General features: G+C 44.1%; 1 protein-coding gene across 2 annotated transcripts in view; it reads left to right on the top strand.

Annotated features, from left to right (window-relative positions):
- The first annotated feature begins 341 nt into the window (after positions 1-341).
- The window catches only part of LOC126027581 (zinc finger protein 14 homolog), a 59,071-nt gene continuing 34,278 nt past the window's right edge, over positions 342-25,134 (top strand). The window contains exons 1-3 of one of the 2 annotated variants that reach the window (XM_049786563.1): positions 342-464; positions 950-1,045; positions 3,069-4,639. In XM_049786563.1, coding sequence (XP_049642520.1) covers positions 395-464; positions 950-1,045; positions 3,069-4,639 — 1,737 coding nt within the window. In that variant the 5' untranslated portion in view covers positions 342-394. Of the gene's footprint in view, positions 465-949; positions 1,046-3,068; positions 16,383-25,134 lie in introns of those variants that run through there. The other variant, XM_049786560.1, reaches the window with a different exon arrangement.

Here is a 25,134-nt window from a genome sequence, read left to right as displayed (position 1 = left end):
ACACGTTGTGTTTCTCTCTGGCTCCTCAATCCCAATTTTTAATGAACCCTAGTTATTTTATCCCTAGTTATTGGCTTAATGAGTCCTTAGATGTTTTGCCCATGTCATTTATTTATTTTGGTTTTTTTTGGAGGGGGCCACATCTAGTGACACTAAGGGGTTACTTCTGGCTATGTGCTCTGAAGTTGCTCCTGGCTCGGGGGACCATATGGGATACTGGGGATTGAACCCAGGTCCATCCTAGGTCAGCCGCATGCAAGGCAAACGCCCTGTGCTATTGCTCCCGCCCCATGTCATTGATTTTTAACTCAGACTAATGAAAGTTGTATTTTCATAGTCAGCAGTGACATTTAAGGATGTGGCTGTGGACCTCACTCAGGAGGAATGGCAGCAAATGAAACCTGCTCAGAGAAACTTGTACCGGGATGTGATGCTAGAAAACTACAGCAACCTAGTCATAGTAGGTAAGGGTAGTGTTACAGTTATACAAAGAATTCCTTTCCTTTAAAAAATAAGCATCATGATTTTGATTTGCAGATTAATCTTTCTTTTTTTTTTTTTTTTTGGTTTTTGGTTTTTGGGCCACACCCAGCGGTGCTCAGGGGTTACTCCTGGCTGTCTGCTCAGAAATAGCTCCTGGCAGGCACGGGGGACCATATGGGACACCGGGATTCGAACCAACCACCTTTGGTCCTGAATCGGCTGCTTGCAAGGCAAAAGCCGCTGTGCTATCTCTCCGAGCCCTGCAGATTAATCTTTCTTTCCCTTCCTTAACTTAATTGCTCTGATTATCTTCATAGTAAAGGCTAATTACTTTGTCTCATGTATAAATTCCTCTTTCTTCATCCTTTATCTTCATCCTTATAAACCTTCATAACTCCATGGACAACATCTGGAGGATGCTTATCTCCAACATCAATTCCAAAACCTTTGATATTTTCCATAATAGGCTGTCAAGTCACTAAACCAGATGTGATCTTCAAATTGGAGCAGGAAGAGGAACCATGGGTGGTAAAAGAAGAAATGTTTGGAAGATACTTTCCAGGTGAATTAGTTAAAATAAAGCTATGAATGACAAAAGCCAGATGGTAGTTTCTTCAGGGGGTTGACATCAACCAATATTTCCCAAGATTTTCTTTAAAATTATGTTAATATTGGGGACCAGAGAGATATAATACAGCAGATTAGGTGCTTACCCAGGTTTAATCCCCTCTACCTCATATGATCCCCAGCCCACCAGGTGTAATCCATAAGTACAGAGCCAGGAGTAAGCACTGAGCACCACCAGAAAAATTAAAATTTTTGAAAAAAACAAAGTCTTCTTATTTACTTATTTTTGTTTGGGGACTATAATTGGCTATGTTTAGGGATTTCTCCTGACTGCTCAGTAGTCACTCCTGGAGTTATATGGTACCAGTGGTCGAACTGGATTCTGCCATCTAAAGAGCAAGTGCCTTAACTGCTGGAATTACATACTTTAGATGTCAAACACTCATACACTTGGTCACACTTGACTCTTGGTTATGGTGTTCACATCCATAGATTTGGTGCTTTGCTAGAGATCACTCCAGAAATCACACTAGTAGTGCAAGAGATTGAATTCACAGTGTCAGGCATTCAAGGAAAGCATTCTATTGGACCATATATCGTGGTCCTGAGTCTTTTTCTCTTCTTTCACATCAAGGTATTTGATTAGAAGTCTTGATCCTTCATATATAAATATTCATGTAATTCTGATTTAGAAAATATATTTTAACTATGCAGGATGGGAAAAATTAAAGATTTCTGAAATGAATATAAGAAATAATCAATACAACCTGCTCCTTACACAGAATAAAATTGTTTTTCTATTTTTTTTTGTTTGTTTGTTTTATTTGGGCCACACCTGGCAGCTGCACTCCGGTTACTCCTGGCTCTGCGCTCAGAAATCGCTCCTGGCTTAGGGGACCATATGGGATGCTGGGATCTAACCTGTGTCCATCCTGAGTCAGCCATGTGCAAGGCAAACGCCCTACCACTGTGCTACCACTCTGGCTCCTAAATTTCTTTTTAAAGCCCTCATTTGTAATCCTATCTTTGAGTATTGATTCCTCTAATTCTACAACTTTTCCATTTTTTAGAATATAAATATATACTTTGTTGCTTGATAGTTGCTAATATATTTGTTTAACCTCATAATACTATAACTTAATTCTGCTACCAGTTAATAGCCCTGTATTTACTTTTCTTCTAGTATTTTGCTGAAACTTCCTTTTCACCTTCTTTACAGTCCTTTCTCTCATAATATGACCCTTTTTATTTTTGTTTTTTGTTTTGGGCCACACCCCGCTATGCTTAGGGATTACTCCAGGCTCTGCACTTAGGCAAGAATTACTCCTAGTGGTGCTCAGGGTGCATATAAGATGCCACAGATTGGGGCCGGCGAGGTGGCGCTAGAGGTAAGGTGTCTGCCTTACAAGCGCTAGCCAAGGAAGGACCGTGGTTTCATCCCCCGGCATCCCATATGGTCCCCCCAAGCCAGGGGCGATTTCTGAGCGCTTAGCCAGGAGTAACCCCTGCGCATCAAATGGGTGTGGCCAAAAAACCCAAAAAACAAAAAACAAAAAAAAAAACAAGATGCCACAGATCAAACCTGAGTCAGCTGCTTGCAAGTCAAGTGCCTTTCTTGCTATACTATTGCTTTTTCCATTGCCCTTTATTCTTTTTTTTTTTTTTTTTTTTGGTTTTTGGTTTTTGGGTCACACCCGACAGCACTCAGGGGTTACTCCTGGCTCAATGAGAGTTATTCCTGAGTAAAGAGCCAGGAGTAACCTCTGAGCACTACCGAGGATATCCCTAAAACGAAAACAAAAAATAAGCGAGGTATTTATATTTTGACTTTTTTATATTGGGAGACAAGTACTAATATCAGCCTACTCACTTTTTCACATTTATTAAATTAATTGCAGTAGCAGTAGTTAATTGTAGTAATAATCATCATAGTAGTAGCAGCAGTAGTCATAGCACTTGCAGCATTTAACAGTACAATTCAAAACTAATCGGTTTTTTTTTTTTGTTCTCTATTTTAGAAGTTTTGGAAATTGATGAACAGATTAAGAAACAGCAGGAAATACCTGTGAAGAAAATCACATTTGTCTCCAAGAAAACTTTGTTTAAGGAAAATAGAAAGGAATGTAAAAAACCAACAGGAATGTTTTCTATGACCTCAGACATTGTTACTTCAAGACAAAATATCTATGAATGTGAATCCCTTGATAAAGATTTGGAGCACAGTTTACAATTATGTAATTATGAGAAAGAGTATGTAAAAGAGGAAGATTATGAATGTAAGTATGGGAAGACATTTTATCATTCAGCCCATGTTGTAAACCCATTTGCATTAAAGCAGTGGAGACAAGACTTCAGTCATAAATTAGACTTTATCAAAGGTATTCGTGCTGAAGAAAAACCTTACAAATGTATGGAATGTGGAAAAGCCTTTAGCAGGAAGGAAAGTCTTATTACACATCAAAAAATTCATACTGGGGAAAAACCATTTAAGTGTAATGAATGTGGAAAAGCTTTCATTCAGATGTCAAACCTCATTAGACATCATAGAATTCATACAGGGGAAAAACCTTATGCCTGTAAGGATTGTTGGAAAGCCTTCAGTCAGAAATCAAATCTTAAAGAACACGAGAGAATTCATTCTGGAGAAAAGCCCTATGAATGTAAGGAATGTGGGAAATTCTTCAGTCAGAAACAAAATCTTATTGAGCATGAAAGAATTCATACAGGAGAGAAACCTTATGCATGTAAGGAATGTGGTAGGGCTTTTTCTAGAATGTCATCTGTCACTTTACACAAGAGAAGTCACACAGGGGAGAAACCCTATAAATGTAATAAATGTGGGAAAGCCTTCTCTCAATGCTCAGTATTTATTATACATATGAGAAGTCATACAGGTGAGAAACCCTATGTGTGTATTGAATGTGGGAAAGCTTTCTCACAAAGTTCATCCCTTACTGTTCATATGAGAAATCATACAGCGGAGAAACCTTACGAATGTAAAGAGTGTGGAAAGGCCTTCAGCCGGAAAGAAAATCTTATTACACATCAGAAAATTCATACTGGAGAGAAACCTTATGAATGTAATGAGTGTGGGAGAGCTTTTATTCAAATGTCAAACCTTATTCGACACCATAGAATACATACTGGTGAGAAACCCTATGCATGTACAGTGTGTGGGAAAGCCTTTAGTCAAAAATCAAATCTCGCAGAACATGAAAAAATTCATACCGGAGAGAAACCCTATCATTGTAATCAGTGTGGAAAATCATTCAGTCAAAGGCAAAATCTCCTTGAACATGAAAAAATTCATACTGGAGAAAAACCATTTAAATGTAATGAATGTGGTAAAGCCTTTTGTCGAATCTCATCCCTTACTCTTCATGTAAGAAGTCATACAGGGGAGAAACCATATGAATGTAATAAATGTGGGAAAGCCTTCTCTCAGTGCTCAGTACGCATTACACACATGCGAACCCACACTGGTGAAAAACCCTTTGAATGTAATGAATGTGGAAAGGCATTCTCTCAAAGAGCATCCCTTTCGATTCATAAAAGAGGTCATTCTGGTGAGAAATGCAACGTATACTAATTCAGAAAGGGTCTCTTAATTTCAGCTAATACTTCATTTTAAAATATATTGACATAAGCTGAAATTAAGAATCTATATGAAAGTGGGACTGAAGGGATAGCATGGAGGAAGGGTGTTTGCCTTGCATGCAGAAGGACGATGATTTAAACCCCGGAATCCCATATGGTCCCCCAAGCCTGCCAGGAGCGATTTCTGAGTGTAAAACCAGAAGGAAACCCTGAGCCGCTGGGTGTGACCCAAAAACCAAAATAAATAAAATTGAAAAATCTATTTAGAATGAAAAGAATCTATATGAAAGTATTGTAAAGACATATTGAGGGCCACAGGTCAAATAAGTAGACATAAATACCAAGGAAAAGCTATTATAAAACTGTGAGGTCTCTCACAAGTATGGTCTTTTGTATGTTTGGGTTTTTGTTTTGGGGCTGGTGACGCTCAGGGGTTACTCCTGGCTATGCACTCAGAAATCGCTCCTGGCTTGGGGGACTATTTGGGATGCTGGAGGATCAAGGCAGATGCCTTACCGCTGCATCACCGCTTTGGCCCCAAGTATGGTCTTTTGTTTGTTTGTTTTCCGGGCCACACCCATTTGATGCTCGGGTTACTCCTGGCTAAGCGCTCAGAAATCGCCCCTGGCTTGGGGGACCTTATGGGACACCAGGGGATTGAACCTCGGTCCTTCCTTGGCTAGCGCTTGCAAAGCAGACACCTTACCTCTAGCACCACCTCGCCAGCCCCAAAGTATGGTCTTAATATGGTTCCTAAATCCAAACATTTAACATTTTCTAGGATTTTTACAAATTAATTTTAAAATTTGTATGAAGTAGAAGTCTTTGGATTGCTAAGACAATGTTGAAAATGATCACAGAAACTATGAATTTATGGTCTTTAAGATTGTGTGGAGTTGGGGCTGGAGAGATAGTGCAGTGGTAGGGAGTTTGCTTTAGACGCTGAAGGTTGGTGGTTCGAATCCTGGCATCCCATATGTTCCCCCGAGCCTTCCAGGAGCAATTTCTTAGCGTAGAGCTGGGAGTAACCCCTGAGCGCTGCTGGATGTGACCCAACCCACCCCCCCCAAAAAAAAAAAGATTGTGGGCCCGGAGAGATAGCACAGCGGCGTTTGCCTTGCAAGCAGCCGATTCAGGACCAAAGGTGGTTGGTTCGAATCCCGGTGTCCCATAGGTCCCCCGTGCCTGCCAGGAGCTATTTCTGAGCAGACAGCCAGGAGTAACCCCTGAGCACCGCCGGGTGTGGCCCAAAAACCAAAAAAAAAAAAAAAAAAAAAAGATTGAAAAGATTGTGTGGAGTTTGGAGATGTGTCTCAGTGTGTAAATTTTATCCCAGTATCCCAAACCTTAAAAAAGTATGTTGTTTACTCGAAAAAAATATTTGTTGTTTAAATATCAAAAAACAACTCTTTACAAATATTCACTAAATAAGTAAGTGTATTTTACAGGACAGAATGTGAATGCCTGGGAACAAACATTCAATAAAAATTGGGGATCTTGATTCAGAAAATAAAATTATAATAGTTTCACATAGAAACATGTTTTTTATTTATTTTGCATTATTTTTATTCTATATATAATGCTCTAACCAGTTTTGCTTTTTCCATACAGAGTATACCCCCAATCATTTTTAAACCAAAAAACTCTATAATTGATTTTTTTTTTTCTATTTGGTTTTTTGGGCCACACCCGTTTGATGCTCAGGGGTTACTCCTGGCTAAACACTCAGAAATTGCCTCTGGCTTGGGGGACCATATGGGTCGCTGGGGATCAAACCATGGTCCTTCCTTGGCTAGTGCTTGCAAGGCAGACACCTTACCTCTAGCGCCACCTCACCAGCCCCTCTATAATTGATTTTAAAGAACAAATTGTAGTTATAATTAAGTTCAATTAAACTAAGTGTTATAAAATGTTGGGTATAATTTTCAGCGGCTACATGACCTGAGAGCGGGTCATGGGGTCCCTTCGGGTGCAGGGGCATCTGAAGGAAATATCTTTCTCTCCTGTCCTCGAGCAGCTGCTGAGTGCCCTAGAGCAGTGTTTTTCAATCTTTGTGCAAAGGCACACCACGATTAGAAAATGTTTAAAAAAAAAAGGGGGGGGCGGAGAGATAGCATGGAGGTAAGGCGTTTGCCTTTCATGCAGGTCATCGGTTTGAATCCCGGCGTCCCATTCGGTCCCCTGTGCCTGCCAGGAGCAATTTCTGAGCATGGAGCCAGGAATAACCCCTGAGCACTGCCAGGTGTGACCCAAAAACCACACACACACAAAAAATTAACTTTGTGCCTATATTGATTATATATAAAGTAATTTTCTTGCATAGGAATCCTGGCAGGCTCAGGGGACCAGAGGGGATGTCGGGATTTGAACCGTGGTTTGTGTCGGGTCATCCTCATACAAGGCATTCACCCTGCCCATTACACTATAGTCACTCTTGACTGCTCATTTCTTTTTCTTTTTCTTTTTCTTTTTTTTTTTTTTTTTAGTTTATTTTGGGTCACACCCGGCGGTGCTCAGGGATTACTCCTGGCTGTCTGCTCAGAAATAGTTCCTGGCAGGCACGGGGGACCATATGGGACACCGGGATTCGAACCAACCACCTTTGGTCCTGGATCGGCTGCTTGCAAGGCAAACGCCGCTGTGCTATCTCTCCGGGCCCTTCACTGCTCATTTCTATATGATTTCACATACACCGTCCACTGGTGGGTAATCCTGTCCTCTTTTCTTTCCAAAATAGTGAGCGACATTACCATTAACTATTGGTTTAACATAGTAACACCCTTGCATATGGCCAACAATAGGTTCAAACTTCAGCATTCCATATGGTCCTTTGAGCCCATCAGAAGTGATTCCTTTATTCTCCCGCCAAAGTCAGGCCCGAACTCGGCCATTCTCTCGAACATATGGCCTGCAGAAGAAGCCCCTGGCACTGCCAAAGAAAGAAACCGGGGGCCGCCATGCCCCTCACATGCCCCGCTGCGTCCATGCAGCCCCTGCTCCACGTAGAAATATTTTTACTGGGCCCGGAGAGATAGCACAGCGGCGTTTGCCTTGCAAGCAGCCACTCCAGGACCAAATCGAATCCCAGTGTCCCATATGGTCCCCCATGCCTGCCAGGAGCTATTTCTGAGCAGACAGCCAGGAGTAACCCCTGAGCACCGCCGGGTGTGGCCCAGAAAATCAAAAAAAAAATTTTTTTTACTAAGAAACAATCTCAAAGAATTTGAAAACTGTAATGTGAAAAGCTAAACTTTGAAACTAGAAGGAAATAGTGTCTTCTGTGACTTTGAAGCAGGGGAGCATTTTATAATGATAAAATGGCTCTGCAGATCCACTTTTGGATATACATTCTTAAACTTATGCATAATAATTAATAATCTGGGCCCGGAGAGATAGCACAGCGGCGTTTGCCTTGCAAGCAGCCGATCCAGGACCAAAGGTGGTTGGTTCGAATCCCGGTGTCCCATATGGTCCCCGTGCCTGCCAGGAGCTATTTCTGAGCAGACAGCCAGGAGTAACCCTGAGCACTGCCAGGTATGGCCCAAAAACCAAAAAAAAAAAGAAAAAAAATTAATAATCTGAATTGTAAAAATATGTGATAATTGAATTTTATACAGCAGATAAATGTAATGAACTAGAGTCGTTTTTGTATATCAAACAATATTGAGAGAAAATTCAAGATCCAGATGATAAAACAATTCCATGTAAATTAGGATGAAATACATAAGAAACATGTTTGTGTTACTGAAATATGTTTACATGTAAACTATTTTAAGTTGACTATACATAACAAATGAATAATGTCCCTTGACAGGAAATTGAGTTGAGGGTGTTGATCAAAGGAAGGTTTTAGGTTTGTAATTGTTATGCCTTAAAAATAAATCTGATGCCATATTAAATAAATTGTAAAAGTTAATGATATACAATGGCAAAGTGTATTCATTTGTTTTGGGTTCATCCCTGACAGTGCGAGGGGCAACTCCAAGCAGTGCTGAGGGACTGTGTGATGCTAGAGATAAAACCTAGAACTCCTACATGAAAAGCATATTCTCTAGCCTTTTAAACTATATCTCCCATGCCTCAAGCACTTCTGTTTTTAGTAGATCATTTAAGGAAGTCTTGTCACTCCTGAACTTACAAGAAAATAACTGAACAAAGCGAAAATTGTGACTTTATTAAACCCGCAGAGAATTGAGACCATAGGGAAAAACACCACCTTTAATTGTAGAGAGAATAAAATATATACTAATAATAGCTGAGCTCACCTTACCTAGAGCAAAAGATACTATAAACATAGGGACACTTAGATGGTAATTTCAACAAATTGCTAAAAGAGGTGTCAAATTTTAGAGGCCCCCACAGTTTCATGTGTTTCACCTCTAGAAGCCCCACCAGGTTCACAATAGATCAAAGAAAAATTCCTTCATTTGGGAGACAGGTCATTTGAGAAAATAGCCTTTATGTGGGGATTGAGTTACACCCAGTGAGGCTTAGGACTTACTCTCCACTCTGAGTTCAGGAATTACTCCTGGTAGTGCTCACTAAGTGAGAGCTAACTTCATGCAAGGCAAGATAGTACCAATAACTACTAAATCTCCAGCCCCAAAGTAATCTTTTTTTTGGGGGGGGTCACACCCGGCAGAGCTCAGGAGGTACTCCTGACTCCATGCTCAGAAATTGCTCCTGGCAGGCTTAGGGGACTATATGGGATGCTGGGATTTGAACGATGACCTTCTGCATGAAAGGCCTTACCTCCATGCTATCTCTCCGGCCCCAAGTCATCTTTTTTTGTTTGTTTGTTTTTTGTTTTTTGTTTTTGGGCCACACCCGGCAGTGCTCAGGGGGTTACTTCTGGCTGTCTGCTCAGAAATAGCTCCTGGCAGGCACAGGGGACCATATGGGACACCGGGATTCAAACCAACCACCTTTGGTCCTGGATCGGCTGCTTGCAAGGCAAATGCCTCTGTGCTATCTCTCTGGGCCCATCTTTTTTAATAAACTTAAAAGTGATCCCTGAGGGGCCGGGGCAATAGCACAGTGGTAGGGCATTTATTTGCCTTACACAGGGCCAACCCCAGTACAGACCTCAGTTCAATTCTCAGCATCCTATATGGTCCCCAAGTCTGCCAGGAGCGACTTCTGAGCAAAGAGCCAGGAGTAACCCCTGAGCGCCACCAGGTGTGACCCCAAAAACCAAACAACAAACAAACAAAAAAAAAGCTCCCTGAACCCAGAGACAGGAGTAAGAGTAAGTCCTGTGAAAACCAAAAGAAAAATGTATGGTTTTTCAATTAAAATAATTTTCCACTGACATAAAACTTTGTTTCATATATAAATGTTACACAACATAAATAAAAATACAACATAGTTCAGACTATGCAGTAAGGATAGGTGAGGGTTATGATTCCCCGCCCCCCATGAGGAACCATATAGAGATTTTGTGGTCACATGCAAGAAAAGAACCTTACTTTTTATATCTCTTGGCCTCGATTACATATTTCAACATAACTAGTTTCCTTTTTTACTTTTGATTTATGGGCCACACCCAGTGATGCTCAGTGGTTACTCCTGGTCTGCGCTCAGGGATCATTTAAGTGGTGCTCAGGGGACCATATAGGATGTTGGACATCAAACCCAGGTTGGCTGCTTGCAAGGCAAACACCCTATCTGATGTGACGTCACCCCGGCATTGAGAATTTACTTTTTATACCTAAGGGATTTTCTCATGTTCTGTGCAATATTAAACTAGTCATAAATCTGGAGAGATAGTACTTAAGACACTGCGTATGGGGCCGGAGAGAGAATGGAGGGAAGCCGTTTGCCTTGCATGCAGAAGGATGGTGATTCAAATCCTGGCATCTCAATGGTCCCCTGAGCCTGTCAGAAGCGATTTCTTTTTTTTTTTTTTTTTTTTTTTTTTTGGTTTTTGGGCCACACCCAGTAATGCTCAGGGGTTACTCCTGGCTATGTGCTCAGAAGTTGCTCCTGGCTTGGGGGACCATATGGGACACCGGGGGATCGAACCGCGGTCCGTCCAAGGCTAGCTCAGGCAAGGCAGGCACCTTACCTTTAGCGCCACCGCCCGGCCCCTCAGAAGCGATTTCTTTTTTTTTTTTTTTTTTTTTTTTTTGTGGTTTTTGGGTCACACCCGGCAGTGCTCAGGGGTTATTCCTGGCTCCAGGCTCAGAAATTGCTCCTGGCAGGCACGGGAGGACCATATATGGGACGCCGGGATTCGAACCGATGACCTCCTGCATGAGAGGCAAACGCCTTACCTCCATGCTATCTCTCCGGCCCCCAGAAGCGATTTCTAAGGGTAGAGCCAGGAGTCACCCCTGAGCGCTGCCAGGTGTGACCCCCCCCCAAAAAAAATAATACGAAAGGATAATCTTGGAGTCCTAGAAGGTATCTCTGAGGACAGGCTGGAGCAATAATTCAGTGAGTAAGCAATTACCTTGCATGTGGCAAACCAGCCCATGTTTGATCCCTGAGACCCCATATGGGCTGCTAAGCATCACAGTGATCCCAGTTGTGTTTAGTACTTGACTCCTGATGAGAACAGGAGACCACATGGGATGTTAGAGATCTAACCTAGGTGTGGCACATGGCAGGCAACTAATAGTCTTTATATTGCACTGTTGATAGGACTATTATTTTTCTTGAATAACTACTTAGCAGTAAACTAGTTAGGTCCCATAGTAAGTATGATCATGGAAGTTCTTTGTTTTGATGCTGTTCATTCCAATAGCAATCATTTTCTTTGTTTTTGTTTTGGTGCCACACCAGTGGTGTTTAGAAATCACTTTTGGTGAGCTCAGGGAACATCTGAGTGCCAGGGATGGAACCTATATTATTATCACTCCAGGCCTATAGCTTTATTATTTTTAAATTGGCAAACCAAGGAAAATTACTCACAGTGGCCATGTTGACTAATTTGAACCTGACAGCTACATTCCAAATGACCCTTTCACCTTGGTTACCTTTGCACACATTAATGAGGCCCAAATATGTGATATTAGCCCTTAGTCTTTGGGAAATTGTATTTTCTTATTCCATGGAGGTCAAAAATCTTTTTAAGATCTAATGATAATATGCTATCAAATTTCAATCATGTAAGGCAAATGATAGGGTTTCATACATACAATGTTCTAACACCACACCCTCCCCCAGTATTTGCTTCCTTCTTGTTTTAGGGTGCCCTCCTCACTGACACACGTTTATCTTTTACACTCTCTTAGTTCTTAGCAAGTATATATTGTCTCTTGTTAGAAAAAATACAGGGGGGCCGGAGCAATAGCACAGCGGGTAGGTTGCTAGACTTGCATGCAGTAAACCCGTGTTGACCCCCAGCATCCCATAAGGTCCCATGGGACCTCCAGGATTGATTCCTAAGCAAAAGTCAAAAGTAACCCCTGAGCACTGCCAGGTGTGGCCCAAAAACCAAAGAAAAAATACAGTGGGAAAATAATATGAACCTGGTTAACCAAATATTCAGACATAAGCAGAAACATTTAGTATCAAGGGACTTATTAAATGTACTTTTAATTTATTTTCTTGAGCCACAGCAGAGCTTATTCCTGACTGAGCTCCAAGATCAATTCTGGAGAGCTCAGGAATGAAATGAGGTGCTGGAGATTGAAGCCAGATCAGTCTTGTACAAGGCAAGTGTTCTCCCCGCTATGATATCACTCTAGCCAAGCATTTACTTTTTTGTTTACTTTGGTAGGGCACATCCAGCTGTGCTTGGAAACTACCCCCAATTCTGTGCTCCAGGAGTAAGAAACCATATGTATAGGAGATCATACATGCCAGAGACCAAACTCAGACCTGTATGAAATCATTTATGTTTTATTCTCAATATTTATTTTTGTTTTGTTTTTGGGTCACACCTGGTGGTGCTCAAGGGTTACTCCTGGCTCTGCACTCAGAAATCTCTCAGGGGACCATATGGGATGCCAGGGATCAAACCTGGGTCTGTCCAGGTCAGCAGGATGCAAGGCAAAAGCCCTACCATTGTGTTATCACTCTGGCCCCAATACTTACTTTTTAAAATAAAATGGTTGTGTCAGATACCACAGTCTTTCTCCCTGTAGCAGGTAGGGCATTTGAGTTGCACATGGCTGACCTAGGTTTGATCCCTGACATCCATATGGTCCTCTGAGCTTTTCAGGACTAATTGTTGAGCATGAAAAGAAGAGTAGGCCTGAACACCACCAGATTTGACCTCCCCCAAAACAAAACAAATTAATGAACATGAGGGCAGAAGGATAGTACAGTGAGTAGGGTTCTGGTCTTGCACATAGTTGATCCAGGTTTGATCCCCAGCACCCCAAATGATTCTCCAAGGAATTCCTGAGTACAGAGCTAGAAGTAAGCACAGAGCACTCCCAGGAATGACCCCTGAGCACAGGTCTCTAAGCAACCAAAAACAAAAATAATTTTTGGGGGGTCATACCCAGCAGTGCTTGGGGGCCAGTACTCCTGGCTCTAAAATCAGAAATCGCTCCTGGCAGACTCAGGGGACCATATAGGATGCCAGGATTCGAACCACTGTCTGCACTGAATTGGCCTTACTGCTGTGCTATCGCTCTGGCACCCCAAACAACAAATTTGATTCAACATATCTTATAGTTCATCAGTCTCAAGGGTTACATTTATTTAATTTTATTTTGCAAGTTGTAGTAAGATAATATTTCATAAGAAAAACACAGAGTCAGCCAGATAGTTCAATGAATAGGGCATTTAACTTTCCACATAACTGGTCAGAGTTCAGGTCCCCTGTACCCCATATGGTTCCTCTCGAGCCTGCCAAGTGTGATCTTGTTAGGGTTCAAGTTGGCACCGGTGCTGACAGTCAAAGACCACCTCCAATAATACAAGGTGCAAAAGGGAGTTTATTTGGTTAACCAAGGTCCAAGTTTCAACCCACTAGGGGAGTCTAGGTGAGGGCCCTGAGTCAAATCTTCAAGCAGCTTATATAGAAATCACAAACAAGGCTTCCCTCCTTCCCTCCTTTCTAAAAAAAAAATTAAAAAAAAATCACAAACAGGGCCGGAGAGATAGCATTGAGGTAAGGCATTTGCCTTGCATGCAGAAGGACGGTGGTTCTAATCCCGGCATCCCATATGGTCCCCTGAGCCTGCCAGGAGCGATTTCTAAGTATAGAGCCAGGAGGAACCCCTGAGCGCTGCCGGGTGTGACCCAAAAACAAACAAAAACAAAATAAACAAACAAAAAAGAAATCACAAACAGTAACAGCATAGTCATTTTATTTTATTTATTTATTTTGGGGAGGTTTGGGTCACACATGGTGGGGCTTAGGGGTCATACCTGGCTCTAGGCTCAGAAATCGCCCCTGGCAGGCAGAGGGGACCATATGGGATGCTGGGATTCGAACTACCGTCCTTCTGCATGCAAGGCAAACTCCTTACCTCCATGCTATTTCTCCGGCCTCAATCATTTCATGTTTTAATTAATCACTAGTTTCTTTGGTTGTCTAGAGATATTCCTGGTTGTCGGAGATGGGAGGGATCTCTAACACAAAACCTGGTTGTCAGGGATATTCTGATTTAGACCCTGGCTTTCAAGGGTCGCTCTGATTCAAACTTTTGATTTTTTTTTTTTGTTTGTTTGTTTTTGGGCCACACCCGGCGATGCTCAGGAGTTACTCCTGGCTGTCTGCTCAGAAATAGCTCCTGGCAGGCACGGGGGACCATACAGGACACCGGGATTTGAACCAACCATCTTTGGTCCTGGATAGGCTGCTTGCAAGGCAAACGCCGCTGTGCTATGTCTCCGGGCCCCAAACTTTTTTTTTTTTTTTGGTTTTTGGGCCACACCCAGTGACGCTCAGGGGTTACTCCTGGCTATGTGCTCAGAAGTTGCTCCTGGCTTGGGGGACCATATGGGACACCGGGGGATCGAACCGCGGTCCGTCCAAGGCTAGCGCAGGCAAGGCAGGCATCTTACCTTTAGCGCCACCGCCCGGCCCCAAACTTTTGATTGTTAAGGGAGCCTTTTTCCAAGCTCGCTCAACGCCTAGTTCCTTATTCCTGGAGGGCACCAACTTTGGTTTTATTTCTGAATTAATTCTTTCTCTACCTTCAGCCAGGAGTGGAAAAGTACACTTTACTAGGGTTTGGGCTTGTCTTAGTCTAGAGTTCCTTATCATGGACTTAGGGGGAGAATCTTGGTCCTTACAGTCCTTACGATCTCTGAATGCAGTGAGGAGTAAGTCTTGAGCACTACTGGATGTGGTCCAAACCCATCAGTCAGTCCCCAGAAAGGATTACATGACAACATTCTGCATTAATGATCCTTTCTTTATTCACCCAGGAGACACACCTTTCAACTTTCAACTTTCTGGACTCCACCAGTCCTGTCTGTCCACACAGGGGCCAACACACAGAGCCAGCCTAAGGAAGGCCCAGGACTACGCTTCCCCCAGGGTGCACCCAAACCCTAGCAGAGTGTCCCCATTGCCGGCCATGCGGGTTCAGATCCAGACCGTTACTTTGCGCCCGTCCTTACTTTGCACGGCCTTGGCCCATCCCGGGACTACATTTCCCAGAAGCCCCCGCGGCCGGCGACCACCTGTTGGCGTCCATGTTGGCAGCCGGGCGGTCTGGCCAGGACGTGGCTTGCCTGGAGGCGGTTGAGGGCGGAGGAGGCCGGCGCGGGCCTGGGCGGGTTTTTGGGGTTCGGCTGCATTTCCCGCCGCCTCAGACCCTCGCCCCCCTCAGGGCCCCGCCACTTCCGGCCGAAGTGAGTTGGAAGGAGTTAAGGGGCGTGGAACTCCAGGCGCGTGGCTGGGGTGCTGTGTGTGGGCGACTTGCACACTCCCGGATTTGGGGGTGCACCTTGTCCTTCACGGACTCTGCAGAATCTGGTCTCTTGATTGTCTTTTTTCCGGCCGCAGTTCAGAAGGACGCCCTCTTTGTTCTTTCTTGGGGGACACTGGGCAGGATCTTTCCCCCCCTCCCGTGCCTGGGTTTTGGGGTGCCCCCTTTCCCCGTGAGTGTTTGCAGCTTGCTCTGCACCCGGGGTTCAGTCCCGTTAGTTGTGAGTTTTTCAGGGCATTGAAGTCGATGGTGGGGTGAAGTGAGGTCCCCTTTTTTTGGGGGGGGGAATTTTGGGGCTCAGGGGTTCCTCCTGGCTCTGCGCGCAGAAATCATTGCTCCTGGCTTGGGGGGACCCTATGGGACGCCGGGGATCGAACCAAGGTCCGTCCTAGGCTAGTGCAGGCAAGGGAGACGCCTTACTGCTTGCACCACCGCTCTGGGCCCCAGAAGTGGGGTCCCTTTTCTTCCACTGCTCTGTGCCTTCTTCACCCTGTGCCGCCTCGGATCCGGGTGCAAAGAACTGTCCCCAGCCTTAGGGGATTTTTTGTGCAACTTTGGTCGCAGCCAATTGGGAGCTCCGCTTGGGCTCACTTAAAGACTGGGAGAACCCCAAAACTTTTTCATTTATGGAAGAGGCCCTTGTCTGGGCGTCCTGATCCCTTCTCCAGTCTTTGTGACGAGGAAGATGAGAGGGTGCCCAGGGTGTCCCTGTTACAGGCTGTCGGGGTTTTGATTTCTTCCTTAGTGTTTTGGGGCAGCTGAGGTTCTAGTTCCCAGGGAAACCCCAATTGTCTAAAGATTCTTAACTCTGCACTTTTTTTTTTTTCCTTCTCTTGAGAATCCAGATAAGGAAGAGGGAACAACAGCCCCTGAACATCAGAAGTCATGGCAGAGGTAAGTTGCCAAGTTTTTTTTGGCCCCCACCAAAGCAAAGCTAAACAAAACCAACAACCTACCCTCCCTGGCTCAGGTCTAAATTCCTAACTCTGCTCTGCTGGCGGACTTAAGGGACCATATGGGGTTCCCGGGATCTAATTTGGCCAGTGGCATGCACAGTAAGCACTCTACTCCCTGAAAAAGTACTTTTACTATTTCACTTTTCAAAAATGGCCTTTTTCTTTGTTTTCTTTGGGTTGGTTTTATTAGTGGTGGTGGTTGAATTGGGTAGATATCATTAATTAGAGAACATTGCTTTTTATTCTTCTTTTTTTTTTTTTAGGGAGGGGAATGATGCTGCCAGTCAGGGATACTCAGGGCAGCTCAACTGGAAGTGAGGGAGGGACAAGCAAAGGAAGGGGAGGGGAGGGAAGAGGAAGAAAAGATGAGGGAAAGGGCCCGGAGAGATAGCACAGCGGTGTTTGCCTTGCAAGCAGCCGATCCAGGACCAAAGGTGGTTGGTTCGAATGCCGGTGCCCCATATGGTCCCCCATGCCTGCCAGGAGCTATTTCTGAGCAGACAGCCAGGAGTAACCCCTGAGCACTGCCGGGTGTGGCCCAAAAACCAAAAAAAAAAAAAAAAAAAAAGATGAGGGAAAGGGAGAAGGAAGGAAAGAAGGGAGGGAGGAAGGGAGAAAGAAGAGAGGGAGAGATTGAGGGAGGGAGGAAGGAGGGAAAGAAGGACATAGGGAAGAAGAAAGGAAGGAAAGGAAGGAAGGGAAGGAGGGAGGATGGGCTGCTTTTTATTCTTAGTTGATTCTGACTTGATTGGTTTTGTTTGGTTTTAGTACCTGGTAGTGCTGAGAATTAATTCTAGCTTGGTGATCAAGGGTTTCGTTTGGTGATGGTTGGGGGAACCTACTGGTGTGAGAGGTCAAACTTGGGGCTTTCATCCTCTGCACTTTAGCCTGTTTGAGCTATCTCTCTCGTCCTGCTCCAAACTTTTAACTAGAAATAAATATTGCATTTTTAATTTTTATTTTTGGGTTTTGGGCCACACCCAGCAATGCCTAGGAATTATTCCTGCCCTGAACTCACTCAGAATTAGTCCAGAGGACCATATGAGTGCTGGGGATCTATCCCAGGTCAGCTGCATACAAGGCAAATGACCTACCTACTATATTATTGCTCTGGCTCCTTAAATTCTTTTTTCATTAAAAATGTTTTTTAATTTAGACATAATGAAATTACAAATTCATGTTTGGGTTTCAAGCATACAGTGTTTCAACATCAATCCCTTCACCATTATCTACTTCTTCCACCAGTGCTCAAACCCCCTTTGACTCCCACCCATCAGTGGGCTTCTTTAAGAAGTGGGGGCCGGAGAGATAGCACAGCAGTAGGGCATTTGCCTTGCATGCAGAAGGATGGTGGTTCGAATCCGGGCATCCCATATGGTCCCTGGAGCCTGCCAAGAGTGATTTCTGGAAAGATAGCATGGAGGTAAGGTGTTGCCTTGCATGCAGAAGGATGATGTTTCGAATCCCGGCATCCCATATGGTCCCCTGAGCCTGCCAGGGGTGATTTCTGAGCATAGAGCCAGGAATAACCCCTGAGTGCTGCCAGGTGTGACCCAAAAACAAAAACAAAACTGCTTTTATTTTTTTTTTTTTTTTTTTTTTTTTTTTTTTTTTTGGTTTTTGGGCCACACCCTGTGAGGCTCAGGGGTTACTCCTGGCTATGCGCTCAGAAGTTGCTCCTGGCTTCTTGGGGGACCATATGGGACGCCGGGGGATCGAACCGCGGTCCGTCCTAGGTTAGCGCAGGCAAGGCAGGCACCTTACCTCCAGCGCCACCGCCCGGCCCTACTGCTTTTATTTTTTATAATTTCATTATAATACCATGATTTACTAAGTTGTTCATAATATAGTCATGTAAGGTATTAAAAACACCAATTCCATCACCAGTGTGACCTTCCCACAACCAGTGTCCCTTTTCCCACCCATCACCCTAGCCTGCATCCATGCAGGCACAAACAGATTTACTTCATATTGTTTGTTACAACACAAAGGTAAATGGAATTTCAAAACCTACATCAATAAGGGTCAATTTGAAATGACCGTTATACCTCTCCACAGTCAGTGTCTAAGGATTTACTAGCTGTCGTTGGTGCTAGTTGAGTTAAAGCCATAGAATCTTCTGTGTTTCTATGTAAACTCACTGAGTTTGTAGATTACTATGTAACTTTCCCATCACATTTCTTGTGATAACAACTGGGCTGACACCACTGTAAAATCCTGTAAAAAAAAGTCCAGGATTTATAGGTTTTAAACAAATTCAGTGGCTTGAAAGTTTGATAAGGTTAAATGGCCCAGCTGGGCCATTTCTGCATTCCAGTCAGAGGGTTTAGGGGGTGGGGTTCCGATGCTGTGGTTCATGCTGAAAGGGGAATCTGCCCAACCCCCACTTTTTTGCGAATGCCACAGAGGTATCAGCTAACACTAGATTACCTGAGAAGTATCAGTGGCCATTATGTTCATTTGGAGCAGGGGTCCTCAAACTTTTTAAACAGGGGGCCAGTTCACTGTCCTTCAGACTGTTGGAGGGCCAGATTATAGTAAAAACAAAAATTATGAACAAATTTCTATGCACACTGCATATATCTTATTTAGAAGTGAAGAAACAAAATGGGAATAAATACAATATGTGGCCCGCGGGCCATAGTTTGAAGACCCCTGATTTGGAGCCTCATGAGAAGTGGTGCTGTTTATTAAATTAACTAATTAATGTTTGGTTTAAGGCCACACCCAGCGGTGCTCAGGGTTTACTCTTGACTCTGGGCTCAGAAATCACTCCTGATGGGCTCAGAGGACCATATGAGATTTTGAGGATTGAGCCCAGGTCTGCTGCATGCAAAGCAAAATACGCCCCCTAGCCAAGAAGCGCTATTTTAAATAAGATTCTGCACTGTTACTGATTTGGTTTTATACTTAACACTTGACCACTTTTCAGCACCCAGTTAAACACTTCCCTCCACCATAATCATTGCTCCCTCTCTGCCTCCCCACCACCTCCTCCCCCAAGGTGTGTTTCCTACTGAAGGCCAGTTCAAGCATTACTCCATTTGTTTCTTTATATCCTGGAAATGAGAGATCATTCTGTGTTGGCCTCTCTGCCTCTGACTAACTTCAGCATGATACTCTCCAGATCCATCCATGTAGCAGAAATAGCTAGATTTATCTTTATGTTATTCTGTGTAACATACCATAGTTTCTTTAGCCAGTTAGCTATTCTTGGACGCTTGCGTTATTTCCGGATTTGAGCTAGTGTGGATTATAATATTGCATTTTTTTTTTTGTTTTGTTTTTTTGGGTCACACCCGGCGGTGCTCAGAGGTTACTCCTGGCTGTCTGCTCAGAAATAGACCCTGGCAGGCACGGGGGACCATATGGGACACCGGGATTCGAACCAACCACCTTTGGTCCTGGATCGGCTGCTTGCAAGGCAAACACCGCTGTGCTATCTCTCCGGGCCCAATATTGCATTTTTTAAAATACATTTTCTTTTTTTTTAAACATGGTGGGGATTGAATCCAAATTTCATGTATGCCAGACATGCACTTTATCACCAAGTTTTATTACTGGCCCCAAAATTTCTTTCTTACATTTCTTTTTTTTTTTTTTTTTTTTTTTTTTTTTTGGTTTTTGGGCCATACCCGGCGGTGCTCAGGGGTCACTCCTGGCTGTCTGCTCAGAAATAGCTCCTGGCAGGCACGGGGGACCATATGGGACACCGGGATTCGAACCAACCACCTTTGGTCCTGGATCGGCTGCTTGCAAGGCAAACGCCGCTGTGCTATCTCTCCGGGCCCTTTCTTACATTTCTTGAGATGATCACAGGTTTGTTTGTTTTTTTAATCACACATTTAGTTGCTAGTACATAATTTTTACTCTGTGGCATATGGAATATCTGTGGCAAGATTGTCATATTCCACTTTTGATGTCTTTAGACAAGTTATAGTATTAAGTTATATGAGTCACAGTTCACCAAACTGTGGCCCTAATCAGTGAGGCTCTACTTTTATTTATTTATTTATTTATTTTTGGTTTTTGGGTCACACTCAGCAGCTCTGCGCTCAGAAATCGCTCCTGGCAGGCTCGGGGGACCATATGGGATTCCGGGAACCAAATCACTATCAGTCTTGGCTCAGCCAAGGCAAATATCCTACCAACCGGTGCTCTCTCTCCAGCCCCAGCCTCTACATTTTTATTTTATTTTGTTTGTTTTATTAGGGAGCACATTGTATAGTACTCAGGGATTACTCTTGGTTTTGTGCTCAGGGCTCTTTTAATGGTGCCACAGTCGGAATTTAGTGTAGGATTGAACTAGGTCAACCTGTAACTTAAGCATCTTTCCCCTGTCACTATCTCTTCAATCTCCAATTTTATTACTTAAGCATTTCTGACTTTGTCTCTTTTTTTGTTTGTTTGTTTTGTTTTTGGGCCACACCTGGCAGTGCTCAGGAGTTAGTCCTGGCTGTCTGCTCAGAAATAGCTCCTGGCAGGCACCGGGGACCATATGGGACACTGGGATTCGAACCAACCATTTTTGGTCCTGGATCGGCTGCTTGCAAGGCAAACACCGCTGTGCTATCTCTCTGGCCCGACTTTCTCTCTTTTTAGTGACTGTGATTTGTCCATTATTTTAAGAGCTCTTTAATTAATGAGGGTTTGTCATTCTTCTGCTTTGTGTGTACATGTTATTAGGTGTGTACATAAATTCTAACCCATTTTTTCCGAGTATTAATGTTTTGGATGATTCTTATAAAACTATAAAGCTAGGTTTTGGGTCTCCTGATTATAAGGGCCATGCTCATGCTCTGGATCCAGAGTGATAATACAGCAGGTAGAATGCTTGCTTGCTTTGCACACAGCCAATCCAGATTTGATCCTAGGGACCCTGTATGCTCCCCAGGCCCCATCGTGAAAGTGTGGTGATCCCTGAGCTCAGATCTAGGAGTAAGCCCTGGGCACCACCAAGTATGTGGCCCTAAAACAAAACAAACAAGAAAACATTGTGCTTTCTGTTTTTTATTTTATGATTTTATATATAAAACATATATATGTGGGGCCGGAGAGAGAGCACAGTGGCGTTTGCCTTGCAAGCAGCCGATCCAGGACCTAAGATGGTTGGTTCGAATCCCGGTGTCCCATATGGTTTTCTGTACCTGCCAGGAGCTGTTTCTGAGCAGACAGCCAGGAGTAACTCCTGAGCACCGCTGGGTGTGGCCCAAAAACCAAAAACAAAACAAAACAAAAAAATATATATATATGTATATATCTGGCTCATTTTTTCCCATTTACATTTTATTATGAAATTTTACAACTATAATGAAATGTTGACATAGTTGTATGGCTAATTTGACGCTTCTTTTTTTTTGGGGGGGTGGTATTTGAGTCATACCTGGCAGCACTCAGGGGTTACTCCTGGCTCTATGATCAGAAATCGCTCCTGGCAGGCTCAGGGGACCATATGGGATGCTGGGATTTGAACCACCGTCCTTCTGCATGCAAGGCAAACGCTTTACCTCCATGCTATCTCTCCGGCCCCTAACTTGACTCTTTAAAAATGAAATCTAGGGGGCCGGTGCAGTGGCACAAGCTGAAAGGTATCTGCTTTGCGTGTGATCTCCTGGCGTCCCATATGGTCCCCCAAGCCAGGAGCGATTTCTGAGCCAGAAATAGCCAGAAGTAATCCCTGAGCGTCACTGGGTGTGGCCCAAAAACCAAAAAAATAAAGAAATAATAAAGGGAAATCCGTTTTATTTCACTTTATTTAATTTTTTTTTTTTTGTGTGTGTGTGTGTGTTTGTTTTTGTTTTTTGGACCACGCTTGGCAATCCTCAGGGGTTGCTCCTTGATCTACACTCAGGAATTACTCCTGAAGCTGCTGGTATTCATAGAACCATTTGTGATGTTGAGGATTGAATCTGGGTCAGCTGCATGCCAGGCAAATGCTCTACATGCTGTATTTTCACTCCAGTCTCTATTTAATTTTGTTTTTAGTTGAAATTCACCTAATGTACAGCAACTTTTTTTGGGGGGGGCTGCACCTGGCTTCGCTCAGGTGTTAGTCCTGGCTCTGCACTCAGAAATTACTCCTGGCAGGCTTGGGGGACCATTTGGGATGCCGGGGAATCAAACCTTGGTTGCCTGCATGCAAGGCAAACAACTTACCTGCTATGCTATCACTCCAGCCCCTATACAGCATTTTTATTTTTAAAAAGTTGTTATGATAGGGGCCAGAGCAATGGCACAGCAGTAGGGCATTTGCCTTGCACACGGCTGACCCAGGACAGACTGCGGTTGAATCCCCTGATGTCCCATAGGGTCCCCCAAGCTAGGAGCGATTTCTGAGCGCATAGCCAGGAGTAACCCCTGAGTGTCACAGGGTGTGGCCCAAAATCCAAAAAAAATAAAAGTTGTTATGATAGAAACCTTACCTAGAAGTTCTCTGGGGGCTACACAGTACTAGAGATTAAATTTAGGACTTTCTGTCTACCACTTAAGTGATATCCCTGCCTCCCAATTAAGGTTTTTGTTTTTGTTTTGTTTTGGTTTTGGTTTTTGGGTCATACCCAGCAGCACTCAGGGGTTACTCCTGGCTCTACGCTCAGAAATCGCTCCTGGCAGGCTCAGGAGACATATGAGTTGCTGGGATTCAAACCACCATCCATCTGCATGCAAGGCAAATGCCCTACCTCCATGCTATCTCTCTGGCCCCAATTAAGTTTCTTTTTTGTTTTTGTTTTTTTTTTGGGTCACACCTGGCAGCTCCTGACTCTGTGCTCAGAAATCACTCCTGGGGCCGAAGTGGTGGCGCAAGCAGTAGGACATTTGCCTTGCACGTGCTAACCTAGTGCAGACCATGGTTCGGTACCCCAAGCCAGGAGCAATTTCTGAGTGCATAGCCAGGAGTAACCCCTGAGCATCATCGGGCCTGGCCCAAAAAGGAAGAAAAAAAAAGAGAGAGAGAGAGACAGAGAAAAAAGGAAGGAAGGAACAAAGGAAGGAAGAAGAAAGAAAGAAGGAAAGAAGAGAGAAAGATAGATAAATAAATAAATCTTGGCAGGCACGGAGGACCATTTGGGATGCCGGGATTGGAACCACAGTCCATACTGGATTGGCTGCATGCAAGGCAAACACCCTACCTCTGTGCTGTCTCTCTGGTCCCCCTAATTAAGTTTTTTTGAGTGAGGATCCTACATCCCAGGGCTTACTCCTGGCAGGGCTGGGCAACCATATATGATGCCAGGGGTTGAATTTGGGTTGACTGCATGCAAGGCAAGTGCCTAACTTACTGTACGGACCTCAACCATTAAAAAAAATTTTTGTGACTGTTCTGGCAGTGCTCAGAGCTTACTCCTAGCTCTGTGCTTAGAGAGCACACTACTGATGGGGCCTGGGAACCATATGGGCTGCTTGGGATGAATCTGGGTTGGTTGTACACAACGCAAGTGCCCTACATGCTGTACTACAGTCCCAGCTTAATCATTTTTTTTTTTGGTTCTTGGGCCACACCCGGCAGTGCTCAGGGGTTACTCCTGGCTGTCTGCTCAGAAATAGCTCCTGGCAGGCACAGGGGACCATATGGGACACCGGGATTCGAACCAACCACCTTTGGTCCTGGATCGGCTGCTTGCAAGGCAAACGCCACTGTGCTATCTCTCCGGGCCCCCAGCTCAATCATTTTTTTTTTTTTTTTTTGGTTTTTGGGCCACACCCGGCGGTGCTCAGGGGTTACTCCTGGCTGTCTGCTCAGAAATAGCTCCTGGCAGGCACGGGGGACCACATGGGACACCGGGATTCGAACCAACCACCTTTGGTCCTGGGTCGGCTGCTTGCAAGGCAAACGCCGCTGTGCTATCTCTCCGGGCCCAGCTCAATCATTTTAATGTGTATTATTTAGTGGCATTTACTGCATTCTCAGTTTTGAGCTCTTTAGTGTTTTTTTGTTTTTGTTTTTGTTTTTTGTTTGTTTTTGGGTCACACCCAGCAGTGCTCAGGGGTCACTCCTGGCTCTACGCTCAGAAATCGCCCCTGGCAGGCACAAGGGACCATATGGGATGCCGGGATTCAAACCACCGTCCTTCTGCATGAAAGGTAAACGCCTTACCTCCATGCTATCTCTTCAGTGCCTCTTTAGTGTTTTTTGATTCTTTGATCTCTTTTCATGGCTTCTTAAAGCCTGATCCAAGGCCAGGTCCATATTTGCTTCTTTTAGTAGCTCTGCAAAACAAGAACCACCTTAATGTAAACTCACATAAAGGCAAGTTTTTTTTTTTGTTTTTTGTTTTTTTGGGTCACACCCAACAGCGCTCAGGTTACTCCTGGCTCTATGCTCAGAAATAGCCCCTGGAAGGCATGGAGGACCATATGGGATGCCGGGATTCAAACCGCAGTCCTTCTGCATGAAAGGCAAACGTCTTACCTCCATGATATCTCTCCGGCCCCTATGGCAAGTTTTTTAAGATTCACCTTAGTAGGGGCCGGGCGGTGGCGCTAAAGGTAAGGTGCCTGCCTTGCCTGCGCTAACCTTGGACGGACCGCGGTTCGATCCCCCGGTGTCCCATATGGTCCCCCAAGCCAGGAGCAACTTCTGAGCACATAGCCAGGAGTAACCCCTGAGCGTTACTGGGTGTGGCCCAAAAACCAAAAAAAAAAAAAAAAAAAAAAAAAAGATTCACCTTAGTAATAGGAATTGCAGATCT

Source organism: Suncus etruscus, chromosome 14, assembly GCF_024139225.1.
Source record: "Suncus etruscus isolate mSunEtr1 chromosome 14, mSunEtr1.pri.cur, whole genome shotgun sequence".
NCBI lineage: Eukaryota > Metazoa > Chordata > Mammalia > Eulipotyphla > Soricidae > Suncus > Suncus etruscus.
Note: the sequence above shows the minus strand (reverse complement) of the source record. Positions and strands in the feature narration are given on the sequence as shown.